We start from the raw sequence: 17438 nt of genomic DNA, 5'->3' as shown, positions 1-17438 counted from the left end.
GATCTTTGGGGTGAATTATAACACTAATTGAACATATTTCACAGATGATACATTATTGGGTGTGAAGATAAAAGGAGCTCATTGTGTTACATTAACACAATGTATTAATAGGCGTTTGGATGAATTATGATACAAATTAAGTTTAATACATTTGTTGAGACTGTGCTCTATTTGGGGTGAGAAACCATAACGTCATTCTATTTCTTTTCAAACTTATGCTGGTGTCCCTTACTGCAGGCTAAGAATGCTCTCGCGCATGGTCTGCAATCTTCCCGCCATGACTGCGACTTGCTCCGGGAACAATATGAAGAGGAGCAGGAGGCCAAGGCGGAGCTGCAGCGGGCATTGTCTAAAGCCAATGGTGAAGTTGCCCAATGGAGGACCAAGTATGAGACAGATGCCATCCAGCGCACTGAGGAGCTGGAAGAGGCCAAGTAAGTTTGTTAAGACTCTTTACAATGTTCATGGGTTGCTTTTGAGTGATTGTGTTTGAGAGTAGTGTATGGGTTCTTTGCAACATACCCATAATACATTCAATGAAAGCATTGTTTGTGGTGGTCTTTCAAGCATCACTGCCTCTGCAATAAAGATAGGGCCTTTTCCTAGTGTTCATCTTTATAATTATAATTGGTTATTTATAATGCGCATAATACCCAGAGGTTTCTAAGCGCGGACGCGGGGATTGAACCTGTGTTGCTCTGTGTTGTCTTGCTTCCAAGGCGAGCACGTTGCCCCTGAGCTATCCTCCCTATCTTAACTTAAAGATGTGTTATGGGGATATATATCCTAATAATTCTAACATACATAATGCAATCATCAACATTGTTGGAATGTATTTATATACTTAATGTGATTTGTGAATGTATGTTCTGCAAACCAGACACCCATGGGTGTTGGAGTGCAGAAAAGAATGTGGTTTGGTCAACCCTGAGCAGGGGTGAAGAGTGTGGACAGTTCTGAACATTAGTGTAACGGTCATTGCCAAATGACAGTTATTGACGCAGATGTTTTAAAGGACCGACATTCCACAGAGAATCTGGCAGCTCACCTGCCTGCTACTGAAGAATTAAAAATGGGTCGCCAGCACATTAGACGATCTACAAGTGACCTAAATAATAGTCTTTTTCAGTTAATAATAATACAGTGTGGGCTCGCAGTCAGCGAGCAGCACTCCTGAAAAAGCAAATTTGCCCCAAACCTGAATCACCTAAAATGTGCTGAATCGAAGTACATTAACCAGTGACTAATTCAATTCCTAGCATGGGCTCCAGGGTAGTATACATTTGGAAAATACAATTTTTAGCGCAGGCCCCTGTGATTTCTAATTTCAGCATGGGGAACTCTTCCCTGGATTTGCTTATTTGCTCTCTGATTTCAGTGTAGGTTGGCCTGCATTAGAAATAGAAAAAATACAGTTTCTAGCACAGGTGCTGCACAGGCTCCCAAATCCTACGGCTAGTGGGTGGTGTTACTCCGAAGCCCGCATTGACCTGCACACATCTCTATGTTGGGGATAGCTTGCATGAAGACACTGATAATATTCATGGGCCACTTTTTAAGGCGTTTTCCCAGACCTGGTGTGGAGCAGTAAGGAGAAACCTAGCAGTCTAGTGCAACGATTGAGGGAAGAAGACATTCTGACTTGGTGGCTTTGAAAAAGGAGGCGTGTTAGCCACATTTCCAAATTACAAGACAGACTATTGATGGGGACAACATATTGTATACAAAACAGAAAAGACGTTTTATTGTCAACCACAATTGTGCATAATTTTTGTTTTTTAAATGATCTGATCCACAGCTTGCTGCGCTGTTTTTAAATGTCCTGTGCTAATAAATAAATGTTTATTCTCCTTCAGGAAAAAGCTAGCCCAACGACTACAGGAGGCAGAGGAACAGATTGAGGCTGTTAATTCAAAGTGTGCTTCATTGGAAAAGACAAAACAGAGACTCAATGGTGAAGTTGAAGATCTCATGATTGACGTAGAGAGGTCGAACTCAGCCTGTGCAGCTCTGGACAAGAAACAGAAGAACTTTGACAAGGTATTGCAAAGGGCAACATAGTTCGTTCTTGGGGTCATTTCTATAGACGATGACATACAAAGAGCCTTCCTTCAGATCCCTTGCATTGCATGCTGGAGGCTTCTGAACTAGCCTTTCCCTATATAAAGAAGTCTTTGGAAACACATAGGCCACACATGGAACTAGGGAACATGCTCACTCCAATGTTCAGTAGTATGTACTAAGACATGATCTTTTGTAATGTTTAATGATGTATTATGGAAAAATTGGAACAGACGCAAAACAGGGAGATGAACCTGAGTAATACCTAGAATCTAGGGAAACTCTACATGTATCCGAAATTGAGCTTTAAATATCTTTTCATGCAATGGACTGATTCTGTGGTTGAACTCATTTTGAAGCCCCTACAATGGTTAACAAAGACGTAGAAATTCTCATGTAAAGAACAAATGCCTTAGAATGTACTTTGTGAAGGATGCCAGGGTATCAGGGTATCAATAGAATTGAAAGAGTAATTTCACAAATATTGTATCAGTTCATTAAGCGCTGGCAATAGGAGAGTATTGTCCAAAAGCCCGAACTTCCATAATGTTTGCTTTCCCTGACTCCATAGATCCTGGCAGAATGGAAGCAAAAGCACGATGAAGCTCAGGCAGAACTTGAATCAGCCCTGAAAGAGTCACGATCGCTAAGTACAGAGGTCTTCAAAATAAAGAACGCATATGAGGAGTCATTGGAACATCTTGAGACCCTCAAGAGAGAAAACAAAAACCTTCAACGTAAGTTGCAGTGTCGGCGGTGTGGGAGCTTGTTGGCTTTGACTGTTCAGGGGAGCCCCCGGTAGAACCAAAACCATCTGAGAAGAAAATAAGCTGATTGGCCCATTTTCCCATTTGACATTCAGAGGCTGATAACTTTCTCTGATCCGTCTCCATCCGGGATTATGAATCATTGAGAAAAAATACAGCTCATTAAAGTGGACAGTATTTTTGTCCTTTTCTTTCATACTATCCTGTGCCGTACTGAATACAATCTATCTAAAAAATTTGATGGATTTCCTAATTTGGGCAACATCCGATTTTTATTTTGGGTAGGTTTGTGCATACACTTGACAACTCACAAAATTGTAATAGCATGTTTCTAACATTTGTTGTTTCTGAAGCATCCATTTTAGATGTGCTGGGCACTATAGAGCTGCCTATATGTACACATTGTCCTCATTTTATGAAACACAAAACCGATTAGATTCTGAAGTCATTTAACGAAATGTATTCCAATTGCAGAGGAGATTTCTGATCTCACCGAACAAATTGCTGAAAGTGGAAAGAGCATTCATGAATTGGAAAAAGCCAAGAAACAACTTGAGCAAGAAAAGAATGATCTTCACTCTGCATTGGAAGAGGCTGAGGCAAGTATAAGACTGACTCACTCCTTGTGCAAACCATTAGAAATTATTACATAACAAATGTATTATTGTAAATGATAGCGCTTCAATTCCAACTTGCATACAAACAAAGCAATGTTGCCATATAAACCAATCATCTTAAACTCTACAGGCCTCACTGGAACATGAAGAGGCAAAGATCCTCCGCATTCAACTGGAGCTGACCCAAGTGAAAGGTGAGATTGATAGAAAGATTGCTGAGAAGGACGAGGAGATCGACCAAATAAAGAGGACCAGCCAGAGGGCTCTAGAATCCATGCAGAGCACGCTGGATTCTGAGATCCGAAGCAGGAATGATGCCCTCAGGTTGAAGAAGAAGATGGAGGGAGACCTGAATGAGATGGAAATCCAGCTGGGACACGCCAACCGCCAAGCAGCCGAGGCACAGAAACAGCTCAGGAATGTGCAAGGACAGCTCAAGGTAATGCATCATTACAGACATATTTGCTATTGATGTTTGCTCTAGAGAGTGCAATATTACACATTATAGTCTTTCTTTGCTTTCTCATAAAGGATGCCCAGCTGCACCTGGATGATGCTCTCAGAAGCAATGAAGATCTGAAGGAACAGGTGGCCATGGTTGAGCGCAGAAGTAACCTGATGGCAGCAGAAATTGAGGAGATGAGAGCGGCCCTGGAACAGACTGAGCGCGGCCGCAAAGTGGCTGAACAGGAACTTCTCGATGTTTCTGAGCGTGTGCAGCTGCTACACTCTCAGGTACACCTCGTCTGCACAGGGCTTTCCATTCTCCTTTCTCGCTTGCCCTTCTTTTCACCCGCAGGACATTATCTGGATATACTCTCTGGCGCATCTTACTCGGCTTCTTTTCAAACATCATCTGTTTGCAAGATCTTCTGGCACCACCAGCTTTTATTTCTTGATGCCCCCCCTCTGTGGCACTGGCTCAAAAAACATCTTCATTTGTTTTCTCTGCACTGAGGTTCCTCATGATAGTCATTATTCAACCGTAGAATAAATACATGGTTTTCCACACCCATTTGTGAATAAAGGTTGTTGCACGACAAACCTTTTCCGGATGACAGAATGTCTACATTCTGGATGACAGAGAGCTGAGAACTAGTGCACAAAGACTATTACAATGCATCTTCTCTATTTACGATCACAGTACCATCCGCAGTACTATATTATCCTGAGTTTTTAACTTTGTTATCCAGCAATGTATCTTCTGGAATGCTACTATTAATGGCCATGACACGTGCCAGTTAAAAGAACATTTAAATAAGCAGTGTGTCGGATAACTAAGCTTCACTGGTACTATTCTACTATGTCGTGGTTCAGGACTGTAGTGAAAGGCAACAGAATGAAATTCATGAAACCAAAGAGATGCTTAGGAAAAAACTTGAAAAGAAAATATACATACAGAAAATGAATGATTAAATATGATGACATTATTATTCACAGAACACCAGCCTCATCAACACAAAGAAGAAGATGGAGGCGGACATCTCTCAGCTTCAGACTGAAGTGGAAGAAGCCGTCCAGGAGGCGAGAAATGCAGAAGAAAAAGCCAAAAAATCAATCACTGATGTAAGTTATGTTTATTTACCAAAATACACTTTCATTTTGATGATGTAAGGCCCTTTTACTATTTTAAAGCCAAGACTTGCTCTTGAACTTTTCTGGGAGTATGCAGTCAGAGGCCATCCTAGGGATGTGCATCTGCAGTGTCTATTGTGACATCAGCTGTGTCCACATGTGTTAATATCGGGGGACGCATGATATGATATGATATGGCATTCATAACGCGCCTGTATACAAGTGTTTCTATCAATAAAGACAGTGTTTGATTGGCAGATACGTTGGATATGGAACCTATTGCTTTTGTATCATCAGTATTTAGAATTAAATGGTTTGTAGGTCCATTCGAGCTAAAGCATTGGAAAGTGTGCATTGTTAGGGTGCATACACAGTGTTTTCTGGAATGAAACACTGGCACACCGAGATGTTCACCAACTCCAATGCTGGGTCATAAAGACAGAGAACATCCGTCTCAGAATGGTCAGAAAAGGTGCCTGCCAAGTGAGTGTGTGTTTACCTAAATGGATGGGTTAACCAGCAGCAGGCAATGCTAAGAAGCCACTGCATATAGGGGGAGAAGGAAGAGCGGAGCTGGCATAGAACAAACCCAGAAAGAGACCATTCCCAACTAGAATCAGAGCCAGAAGTGCATGATCAAATGCAACAAGGAAGTAGAGAAACAGTGTAATGCGCATGGACAGGGTCATGGACATTGCTACCTGAGAGAAAGAGTAGGAACAGCGAGCGTAGGATTCTTAGTAACAAGGAAGCTCCAGTCCTGGCAACTGAGGAACAGGTTTCCAGGGCTGGAGCTTTCCTATTACTAACAATAGAGATCTGCGAGAGACCAACATGGTGGCTCTAGACCAGGTTCAGCAGAGTGTGAAGATGTGTTTAATTCATAAAAAGTCTTGGCCTAAGCAATGGTTATTGGGGAAGACTCACACACTGTGTTGAATGCCCATGTAAAATGCTCAGATATCACCACATGTTTTATTATGGGAGGAAATATACAAAAATGTCGCCCTCAGTAGTGCGCTCCCGCAGTTACTGCAACTTTGGGGGCACTCAAAATACTCACTCCCTTTACTGCACCAAAGCAGCGTGGGCGTTGCGGAGGTGTCCCCTGCTCTCCTTGGGCACAGTGACAGGAGTCAGGGGTTGCGGGGGACAAGAAAGTAAAAAAGAAAGAAAAAGCAACAAATAAACCCACCCTGCAGCTTCAGATCTGACCCACGTAAGTGGGAGGAACCGACGCCACAGGGATAGCGGGGAGTCGGCAGCGCAAGCATAAGTGTTCTGCCATAAAGGTAAGTGGGGTGGGGGGGTTCGGGTAAGGGAATGCGGCCCAGAGGACGTGGGTAAAGTGATCTATTTGATCACTGCGCCGCGCTGTAATTGGCGTCAACATTTTCGTCGGCGCCGTTACAGGCGATGCAGTGATCACGCAGATTCATTATGGGATACACAGTCAAAGACAATGCAGGGCAAACCTTGATGTATGTTATTTTACACAGAACATATAACAATAGGACTGTTCTGGATTGTATGGGATTGTTGCAAAATGTTCCCTTTTGAATCTCCTATTGTGCATAGACCTTTGCACGTTAGGAGCTCTGAAAGGGATCTCTCTCACTCCTTGCCACAACCACCCACTCTTTCCTATCCTCACTCTTCAGGGACACCCACAGAAAACCTGCCCCCTGCCACCAAACCCCCTCCCTCTGCCCCCAGTTCTAATCGTTCATTATCCTGGGGACACCACTGCCACTTCATTCCTCCCACTCTCCCGTGCCTCTCCGTCACCCCTTTCACTCGTCAGTCTCTTTGCCCCTTCATAGGCCCCCCACACACCAATACCGCTCCTCGCCCACTGCCTTTCACTAACTGGATTGCAAAATCGACAATTCACATCAGTTATGTGCACAACAACAATTATACAGGCAGGGTACATATAATGACTATTAGCACATGGAGATCGTTATTGCCCTCCTCTCAGCCAATCAGAATGTTCAGATGCTCAATAAATAAGAGTGCAGTCAATAAATACTAGTATTGACTCCATTCGTAACTGTAACTTTAAAAACAAACAGAATCAACAATACAATTTCCAGGCAAAGAATTTTACCAACAAGTCACTTCCTCTCTCCGAGGACCATTTGCTCCACTAAAACACACCAACGATCATGCTGAAACATGGGATAGTGCTATCCCTTATCGAGAAACTGTTTGTTTTACTTGACACCCAATGCATGCTCATGGTAAACCCACTCCAGTTTAGCCAAGTTTGCAATTAAACTTTGCTAGTTGAATACTACAAAATAAAATAAAAGCATATTTAATTTACTGACTCTCTATTTACTTTACTCACTATTACATTAAATATTTACTTCACCATCAAAACCCTGAAACTTGTATTTCTATTGCCACTAATCGCTAATTGCCCTTTGTACCTCGGGACAGGTCGTCAAGACTTAGGATAATGACTCTCCCAAACTTATGACTAGGACATCAATAAACCTCATCAGCAAATGAACGCTTTTGTTGCTCATCTAAGCGGAAGTGAGCACGCAAATTGCTTATTTGTTTAATTAATAATGCCTCTGCCAAAATGAGTTGCGATATATATGAACATGTATTCCACTAGGAGTGCCTGCTGCTATGTCACAAGCTATACACTAATGAAGCTCGCTTTGTCTTACATTTGTATTTTATTGCTTTCTTTACACTGTTTCAAAAATTCTCTAAATAAAAAATGTAAAAACCTGCCATTATTCAATGGTACAATAATAGCAGAGACGCTTTTACCTTTGTTAATGCTGTTGGGGAAAGTATTTTAATGGAAGTTACAAATGATGTATTTCGTTCACTAGGCGGCCATGATGGCGGAGGAGCTGAAGAAGGAGCAGGACACAAGTTCCCATCTTGAGAGGATGAAGAAGAACCTGGATCAGACGGTGAAGGACCTACAGCACCGCCTGGACGAGGCGGAACAGCTGGCGCTGAAGGGCGGCAAGAAGCAGCTCCAGAAACTAGAGGCCAGGGTATGAATCACATTAGAAGCGCTTTTGGATTAACAATCACTATTTTAAATGCTCTGGGTTGAAACCTATAGTCCTAAAGTTACTGTGAGGAATGATGGAGCAGCAATTTGTTCTGGCTTTTTGCTTTGACACAACTGAACTGCAAATGGGATCCATAATCCGGTGGTGCCAATGACTCATACAGTTGTGAGCAAGTGCAAGGACTGCACCGACTTCTGCCCCACTGCTTTCTTTTGTGTCCAGCAGTAGGAAGTGCCAGTGCAGGTAATGTCACAGTCAAAGTTGGTTGCAATATTGATACATACCAGGAAGGCGGTTTTTCCTTGGTTTTGGCAGTCATTCCTGTACCGCCAATGCTGAAGTGCCTCTCGCTTTAGGTTAACCAGCTATTAAACAGTCACTTATTGTAAAGGTGAACACACTTGCAGTGATGCCAGTGTGGCGTTCGCTTGCCAACTGAGCTACACTGAACACCTGTTAAGTGAAACTCATTAGATGTGTAAGTACCAGAGCTGGACTTGGATCTCCAACATTCTAGCCATGACATTACTAGGCTGCTATACAATTCTATTTCTCTGAGAATAGCCAATCAACATAGAAACAGTGCATTCAAAGGACCACACAATAAAACATAAAAACACATCTAGGAAAGGTAAAGTGTGTGTTCTTGGATACTTTGAAAAAGCTGTTTACTGTTGTCTCTGTCCCCCTTAAACAAAGCTTAATCACCTTATTCCACACAAAGGAGCGCCCATTGGAGCACGTGTCCAATTCACAGTTTACTGCATGGGTCTGCAACCTGTGGCTTTCCTAATGTGTTGGACTATGATTTCCATGAATCCTCTCTATTGGCTATGCTGGCTACGGATGATGCCAGTTCTAGCCCAAGAAATATGCAGAGCCAACTTTACAGACCCCTGTTCTACTGCATCCCTATCCCAACAGTCTCAATTGTTCCTATGTGGAAGAAAACTATTCAAGTAGATGCAGACACTGCACCTTTATGAGCCATAAAAGCTACTTCAACATCCAAAAATATGTTCTACCCTGAAGAAGTGACAAGGGTTTCTGAAGAACATGCCCTGTTTCCTGTAGTGTGGCCGGCCTTGCTCCTTGTTAAATCTTATATCACCGGCTGCTCCTCTTCTCCTGCTGGAACCAGTGCCTCATTCCTAAAGGGGCCTCTGAGTGTGGTGAAACACAGTTCATGGTGTTCTTCTGCAGGAACTAGACTGCTTCTTATGAAAGTACACTCTCTTGCAGGTGCGTGAACTAGAGAACGAGCTTGAGGCAGAGCAGCGGCGTGGAGCAGAAGCTATTAAGGGGATGCGGAAGTACGAGCGACGACTCAAGGAGGTCACCTACCAGGTAATCAGAGAGCCCTGTAGACCGATCACTATGGTCTTCACAAGGCTATTAGCACGTCTTGCTACTCGGCCAAACACTTGTTCATCAACTTCTCTATCTTTGGCAGTCTGAGGAGGACAAGAAGAACGTGATGCGGCTCCAGGACTTGGTGGACAAGTTGCAGCTGAAGGTGAAGGCCTACAAGAGACAATCGGAAGAGGCCGTAAGTGAAGAATTCAAGCATTCTTTTTTTTACAAGCACTAGGACTCCCATGAAACGTCCCTTCACCAATGCGGTTGTTCACAGGCCTCATTTAGAAGCAGGGTGGAACTACGCTAATTCTACAAAACAGTCATGTAAGATCCATGCGTGGCACGTTCACTTGGGTAATACAGTGCCCTGCTTATTCTTAGGTGAGTGGTGTCTTTGTAGCATGTCTTGAGAATATAATTAGGGACATAGCTTCTTTCACCTATTGATGATTAGAGTGTGCTCTTCAGTAAGGATGCAAGGGGAGATAGGGTTGATCAATAGGGATTGATGTAATGGAGGGTCACAAGATTGGGTATTCATTTAGTTAAATGCACTGCCAGGTACTGAACAGTGATCAGTCTGAAAGTTCAGTATCACAAGTCACATTTATATTCATTGATATTATTGAGCAAGAGAGTTAACACGTGTTTCATCACAGTCAACATACTCGTTGCTTGCAGCCCTTCTAGACGTCACATATGTACTCACAATAATGCATTGCCCGTTCCCATGCTTCTTCACATTATCTTCTACATTTAGCATAATAGGTTGATGCCTACGTTGATGTTGTGCTCATGAATTGCTAATGTTGTGATGCAATGTTCTCTCTGTTTCAGGAGGAACAGGCCAACACCCACCTGTCTCGATTCCGAAAGACTCAGCATGAGCTGGAGGAGGCTTCCGAGCGCGCGGACATCGCCGAGTCGCAGGTCAACAAACTGCGAGTGAAGAGCCGAGACATTGGCAAGGTGAGAGAGACTGTGATATCCCTATCATAGGATGAGAGAGGAGGGCCAGCCACCCACCCTGTCCTAGTGGAAGACGTAGCTAGTGTGTGCCTTTCTCTCATTCATTCTCTTAATAATTTCATTGAGTGGTGAGTTTACCCCCCACACCCTCCGTAACGGGCCTGCGCTATCCTAATTTTAGACACACACATTTGTTGAATTGCACATAATTGGGAGGAACATAAATGATTGTGGCGGCTGATTCATGTTCTCTCTCATAATGCCAAGATGGGGAGCGGGGCAGTGGCAGGTGTCTGCCCATTCACCCTTCAAAAGATGGCTGCCCGGGTACACTCGGAGAGAGGGCCAGCTGCTATTCGCCCAGGTGGCGGCTCCAGCACGTGCCCAGCTTGGAATCCTATGCCATGCTTGCAATTCACCAAACAGTTCTGAGTCATTTCTGACATATGTGCTATTAAATGTAAGTTAACGTGATAGAAGTGCACCCAAGGTAATCAATGTCATGTTTGATTTTCTTGCAGAAGGTGGAAGAATGAGGAGTGGAGGCGGAATGCTGAAGAGGTTCATAGAATATGAACGGCTTTGGGATTGAATGTATATTGTACATAATGTACCATACAGAGCGGTCTAGGTGACAATAAATTATATGCAGAAACCCGTTTCTGATCAATCTGTGATGTGTATGTATTGTCTTGTGGACCCAGAAGCGGATGTAATCCTAAATCTATGCTTGGGATTGCAGATTCCCTGCTGAGGATTTGGACGTGCTGATGCATAGCTCCCTGGGGCCAGATTACAGAAACTTTGCCCCATTGCAAGTGCAAAGTTTGGACGGTATTAGCACTAGGTCAAAATTTGCCCTATTTTTAAAAAGGGATACATTAAAAAACCATTGCACCTTCACAAGTGCAGTTTGACATATTAAAAGCACCAGGGTTAAAATTGCACTAGTGCTAAAAAGATACATTTTTGATGCATTTATGCATTAGGGCAAAGTTTGCCCTAATGCTAATACCATTCTGTATTAGCACTAGGGTAAACTTTGCCCTGGTGAAAAAATGTTTTTGAACATGCATATTTTTGCACCTGGACAATTTTAGCCCTGGTGCTTTTAATATGCTAAACTGCACTTGTCGAGTTGCAATGTTTTTTTTTTAACTCTTTTTATTAGTGGTCACAAAGAGATACATAGCACCGTTCCAAATTGCACCTCCAACATTACACAAATATACATTGTTCAATTCATTTATACATTCAGTTTCTACAGAGACTCGTCATTATCAGAAATCATATTGCACACATATCCTCTGAAAGGGCCCCAAATGTCTTTTGGCCTGATGCCGCTGGTTGTGTCAAGACATAGGCCCTCATTACGACCCAGGCGGTAAGTTACCGCCTGGGTCGTACCCTTACCACCATGGCGTAAACTATGTTTACGCCATGGTGGTTGGCGGATTTACCGCCCCATTCCAAGGTGAGTGGGGCGGTAAATCCCCATTTCCCATTTTACCCTTCCCCATTCCCATTTTCGCCCCATAAGGCATAATGGGAATGGCGAAAGGAGATAATTACGGCACCGTAAATTACGGTGCCGTAATTATCGCCAAGGTCCCTTTGTGGCATGGATTTTAACGGCTGCAAAAAAGCAGCCGTTAAAAGCCATCCCGCAAAGGGAACCTTGTAATCAGGCGTTAAGGGTCGGCGCCGTTTACGGCGCCGTAAACCCCTTAACGTCTGAGTCAGAATGAAGGCCATAGTGTTCTTCTGTTTCATTGACATATGTTAATTCGCGAAGAAATTGTTCCATGCTGGGTGGGCCTATGTTTTTCCATTTTTGTAGGATGCATTTTTTGGCCTCTGCGCATGAAATATTAAACAATCTTCTAGCTTTCTCAGAGCACTTGCCAATGTCCCCAAACAAGTATTTTTGAGGAGTTAGTTCAGGGGGGATCTGCGTTATCTCTTTCAACATCACAGCCACAGCATTCCAAAAGCCTGCCACAACCGGACATTCCCAATACATATGAAAGGCTCCGGCTTGGGGTGAATTGCATTTAGGGCAAGAATCAGAGCCATCTGGTGCGAATTTTGCTATTTTAGCTGGTGTATAATGTAGTCTATTTAGGATTTTGAATTGGTTTAGCCGTCGCCCAGCATTAAGTAAAACATTCTTAGTGAGCAAGCAATACCTGGCCCATTTCTCCTCGTTGATAGGGATCTGCACGTCCCTTTCCCATTTTTCTTTGATTTGGTTTACCATGGGGGTGTGAGTCTGAATTGCTGAATAAAGCTTAGAGTTTCCTAGGCCATCTTAAGCAGTTATCAACTGTATACATGGGTGTGGTGGAGGCTCGTCTGTGAATAGTGGCCATCTTTTCTGAAATACAGATCTCATGCGGTAGTATTGCACTCTCTTGAGTGGTCCATCTCCCAGTGCCCTCAGAATTTCTCTCAGGGTTGCAAATTTCCCATTAATAAACATGTCAACATGTCACCCACCCTCATCTCACTATTTGGGTCCCAGGATTCTTGTATGCTGCTGTCGTGTGTAGGCGGTATACCCGGGAAGTTCCATAAGTGTATTTCCCGGTTATAGGGTGTTTCCAGTTTCAGCCTTTTATATATGGCCTCCCATGCCCTGACTGTGCAGATCACCGGATTGTACTCACAGGTGTCTCTGTATCGTGAATCAAAGGTAATTGCTTGTATGTTCGTGAGGTGTGTGGTGTATTCTTCTATACATGTGTGGGGTGTTCTTTCTGAGACATTATACCAGTATTTTGCAAATTAGGCTTGGGAGACATAGAAATAAAGCTCAAAGTCAGGGGCAGCTATACCACCCAGGGAATGTGGTTCCGTCATTTTTTCCCACCCTATCCTCACTGTCTTCCCATTCCAAAGGAATGTTACCACCAAGGATTGGAATCTGGCGATTAAAAGTCCTAACAGGCCATATGGGGATACTGACAAAAAAATAAAGCAACTTGGGTAAAATTACGAGATACTGCCGTATTGCGAGATTGGGAGTTGTCCCCAAATCTGAAGTTTCGTATGTAGAGCTTGCAGTGCGCCTTCGTGATTGTTTGCATATAATGTGAGTCTATCCCTAGACACAAGGACCCCTAGTATCTGATATGTTGTTCTGACCACTTGAGTCTGTTATGTTGGGGCATTTGTGGCTGGTATAAGTGGGAATATTTCAGACTGGGCCCTGTTCACGGTGTATCCGGAGTAAGTTGCAAACTCCTGTATTTCTGACATGATGGGTGCTAAGTTCAACTCGGGTTCCCGCATATATAATAATGTATCATCAGCATATAATGAAATCAGCTGAGTGGACCCTTTCATTTGTATCTCCCTGTCTGAATGTCTTAGTCTCACCGCAGCCGCCATTGGCTCTATGGTCAATGCGAATAACAGGGGCGAGAATGGACATCCCTGTCTAGTGCCCCTGCCCAACAGAAACAATTCGGAGATGGATCTATTAGTTAACACCCGTGCGCCAGGATCGGTGTATAATAGTTCAACGTATCTGATAAAATTGGGGCCCACTCCAAATGCCTCCAGTACAGCCAGGAGATAGATCCATGAGACCGAATCGAAGGTTTTTTCGGCGTCGAGGGATATAGCCACCGCGCTTCTACTTTGGTCTATCTGTGCCATTATGCCGAAGAGCTTGCAGAGTTTCAAGGCTGTGGATCTAGTGGGGATAAACCCATTTTGGTCGGGATGGAAAAGTGTGGGTACAGCCATTAGAAGTCGATTGGCAAGCACCTTTGCAAATATTTTAGCATCAGTATTTATAAGGGACAGGGGCCTATAGGACGATACATCTTGTGGTGGTCGAGGGGGCTTATGGAGAACAGTTATCACAGCCTCTCTCATGGTTGGGGGCAATATGTTACTCTTGAGGGATTCCTCCCATACCTGGATTAATATCGGAACGAGTTCCTCACGAAACTCTTTGTAGAATTCGGCTCCCAACCCGTCCGACCCTGGTGCCTTGCCTGATGACAGTGCTTTGATTGCTTCTGTCATTTTCTCCGCAGTTACTGGCTGATCCATTGCTAGACGATCTTCATCAGTGAGTTTTGGAAGGGGGAGAGCCAAAATATATGCCCTAATTTCGTCGTGCGACTTCTTATCCTGATTTGCGTATAATTTTTATAGAATTTAACAAATTCCCCGTTTATATCCTCTTCCCTCAGGAGTACCTCCCCCTGCTAATTTTGTATGCTAGTGATCTGATTTTGTTGTTTATCTTGTCTGAGCAGGTTGAACAGTGTTTTGCCGGCCTTGTTACCCTCCCCATATCTGCGCACCCGTATAGGGGCTGCCACATAGCGCACTTCTCTGATGGCTAGTTTGTCAAATTCCTGGAGATGAGTGTGTATATCCGCCAGTATTTCTCTGTCTTGTGTACGGGTGTAAGCCTCTTCCAATGTGTCTAATTTACTTTCAATATCTGTTAGCTCGGCCCGCACACCCTTCATCATGCCGACTGACTTGGACATCAGGACCCCTCTTATCCAGATCTTGAAGGATTCCCAAACTGTGGAGAGCCTACCAACCAACCCCACATTATTAGTAAAAAACTCTGCTATTTCGACATGTAATGATTCCACCACCCCAGGGTCCCCCAGCATTCCACTCGGCATTCTCCACCTCCTTGCAGGACAGGGGCAACCCCGCAGCGTTAGTTCCAGTGACACTGGGGAATGATCTGATAGTGTGCGGGGCAGGATTTCACACGCTTTCATTGCAGCAGTCATAGCTGAGGAAACAAACCAATAGTCAATTCTAGATTCGTGGGTTGAGGAGTAGTATGTGAATCTATTGCTGCGAGGATGTATTTCCCGCCAGGCATCTACCAGCGACAGCTGTGTTAGAACGTGGCCCGGGGTCTGAGCTGTCTTGCTCGGGGATCTAACAGTTTTCGTGGACCTATCCAGCACAGGATCCAGAGCCACATTGAAGTCCCCTCCCCAAATCACATTGGAAACATCAAGTGAGACAATCATCTGGTACACATCCATATAGAAAACGGGGTCATCTAGGTTTGGCTCATATGTGTTAACCAGCAGCAATTGCTTATCTGCGACCTTCCCCCATACCATAACATATCTGCCCAGCTGATCCACCTTGTGACCCTCCAGCCTGAATCCCAGATTTAGATGAATGAGATTGATAACCCCTCTAGATTGAGAGGAGTAGTCAGTATGGAATCTCAAATTCCCCCATTTGGGCAGTATGTGCATGTTGTTCACTCCCATTGGGATATGGGGGCAATGTCCGGTGACGTAATTACCAATTTTTTTGACTTTCATCTGATTATTTAATCCCCGCACATTCCATGTCAACAGTTGTATCCTCAATCCGTCACCTGTGAATTATAGGGAGATATTTGGACTATGTTATAATATCTGTGCGATTCGGCCAGCGCCAGACTTTTCAATATTCAACCAACCTTTAACCTTTGTGAACCTGTTTTTTAAACCTAGCGCCTTCCAGTGGCAACAAAGCCCTTCATTGTACCATAATAGGTCCATTTCAAGACAAAAATAACAAATTGCACTCCCTCGTCCCTCCCTTCCACCCACATCATCACCCCCAACTTGACGATGTTCCCATCTGAACTTGTGGTGTATTCCAGGAGTAGCCATGTTGCTCCACATGGCCGCCGATTTGGCTCCAACACTCCAATTTACGACATTGCATGGGGCCGCCCTAGCCATCAAACTGTCAGGGCTGCAGCTTCAAGGGTACGGTAGTTTAAGCACATATTCGTCCATCAAGTGTCCTTTAATCCACTGGCCGAGGCCTGTTATTCTGTGCTGGTCTGCCCCCTCTGGGAGGAAGAGGTATGGAGGTTTCGATATACTGTGAGGCTTTGGCTACGGATTCGAAAAATGTGACCTTCCTGCGTGTTGGATCCTCATCTTGGTGGGGAACATCAAGGCATACAGAATTTGGTGCTCTCTCAGGAGTCGTTTGACTGGCTCATAGGATCTTCTGCTCACCTGAACCCCGACTGAAAAGTCCGGATATATATGTATCCGGTTTTCTTCATATTGGAGTGTTCCAGCCTCCCTTGCTAATCGCAGGATTGCGTCTCTGTTCCTATAATTAAGGAGTCTTGCAACTATCGTGCGTGGCGGTGCGCCTGGTTTGGGATTTGGGGCCAGTGTGCGATGTGCTCTCTCGACTAGGAAGTGCTCCGAAAATACCTCCGGTCTGAATAAGGATTTAAGTAGTAGTTCGAGTTGCTTTTCCATTTGGCCTTTTCCGAATGATTCCGACATGCCCACTACTCGGATGTTGTTTCGCCTTGATCTGGATTCGAGGTCTTCGCATTTATTGTCTAGTTTGGACATAGGGCCTCATTATAACCCAGGCGGGACGGGGTTAACGGCGCCGGTAAAGGTACCAGCAGCGTCAACCCGGTCCTGTCTGATTACGAGGTCCCCTTGCGGGACACGCTCTGCATGTCTGGTTTCACCAGACGTGCAGAGCGGGTCCCGCGTGGGGAGGAGGGAGCAAACAACGGGCCACTCGTAATCGGCCCATTGTTTGCTCACTCGTCCATTCCCATTCAGCCCTATGGGGCTGAAATAGGAATGGGGAAGGTCCGGGTTCCTAGAAGAAGGAATTACCAGGCCCTCCGACCTCGGAATGGCCCGGTAATTCCTCATTCTAGGAACCCGGATGTGATTTCGGCGGCAGCCATGCCGCCAATAGCGGCATGGCTACCGCCGAGGTCGTAATGAGGCCCATAGTGTCTTTAACCTGAGTGATGTCGCGGTTATGTTGTGCAATGGTATCTTCATTAGTGCTTATTCTATTTTCAGTTTCCGTGACACGTGCGCTCTGTTTGTCCACTCTAGCCTTGAGGGAGCCAATAGTGAATACTATATCATCAGGCTTCATGTTCACTGCACGAAATCCATTTGGCGCTATTGTTGTCAGCCTGTCTTCCTGATCTCCAGCTTCTGGGTCCAAGGCCTCATTGGTGCTAGTGTGGATATCCACAGTAGTAGTTTGAG

General features: G+C 44.4%; 1 protein-coding gene across 1 annotated transcript in view; it reads left to right on the top strand.

Moving 5' to 3' along the window:
• The window catches only part of LOC138582824 (myosin-4-like), a 43620-nt gene extending 32570 nt beyond the window's left edge, over positions 1 to 11050 (top strand). The window contains exons 30-41 of the mRNA XM_069654488.1: positions 238 to 434; positions 1857 to 2040; positions 2633 to 2798; positions 3303 to 3427; positions 3576 to 3884; positions 3977 to 4180; positions 4886 to 5011; positions 7876 to 8046; positions 9310 to 9414; positions 9521 to 9616; positions 10264 to 10395; positions 10917 to 11050. Coding sequence (XP_069510589.1) covers positions 238 to 434; positions 1857 to 2040; positions 2633 to 2798; positions 3303 to 3427; positions 3576 to 3884; positions 3977 to 4180; positions 4886 to 5011; positions 7876 to 8046; positions 9310 to 9414; positions 9521 to 9616; positions 10264 to 10395; positions 10917 to 10931 — 1830 coding nt within the window. The 3' untranslated portion in view covers positions 10932 to 11050. The remainder of the gene's footprint in view (positions 1 to 237; positions 435 to 1856; positions 2041 to 2632; positions 2799 to 3302; positions 3428 to 3575; positions 3885 to 3976; positions 4181 to 4885; positions 5012 to 7875; positions 8047 to 9309; positions 9415 to 9520; positions 9617 to 10263; positions 10396 to 10916) is intronic.
• Positions 11051 to 17438: the final 6388 nt, after the last annotated feature.

This window comes from Ambystoma mexicanum, chromosome 3q (genome assembly GCF_040938575.1).
Source record: "Ambystoma mexicanum isolate Mex_15411 chromosome 3q, UKY_AmexF1_1, whole genome shotgun sequence".
Classification (NCBI taxonomy): domain Eukaryota; kingdom Metazoa; phylum Chordata; class Amphibia; order Caudata; family Ambystomatidae; genus Ambystoma; species Ambystoma mexicanum.
The sequence above is the reverse complement of the archived record's forward strand: the minus strand, read 5'-3'. Positions and strand labels throughout refer to the sequence as shown.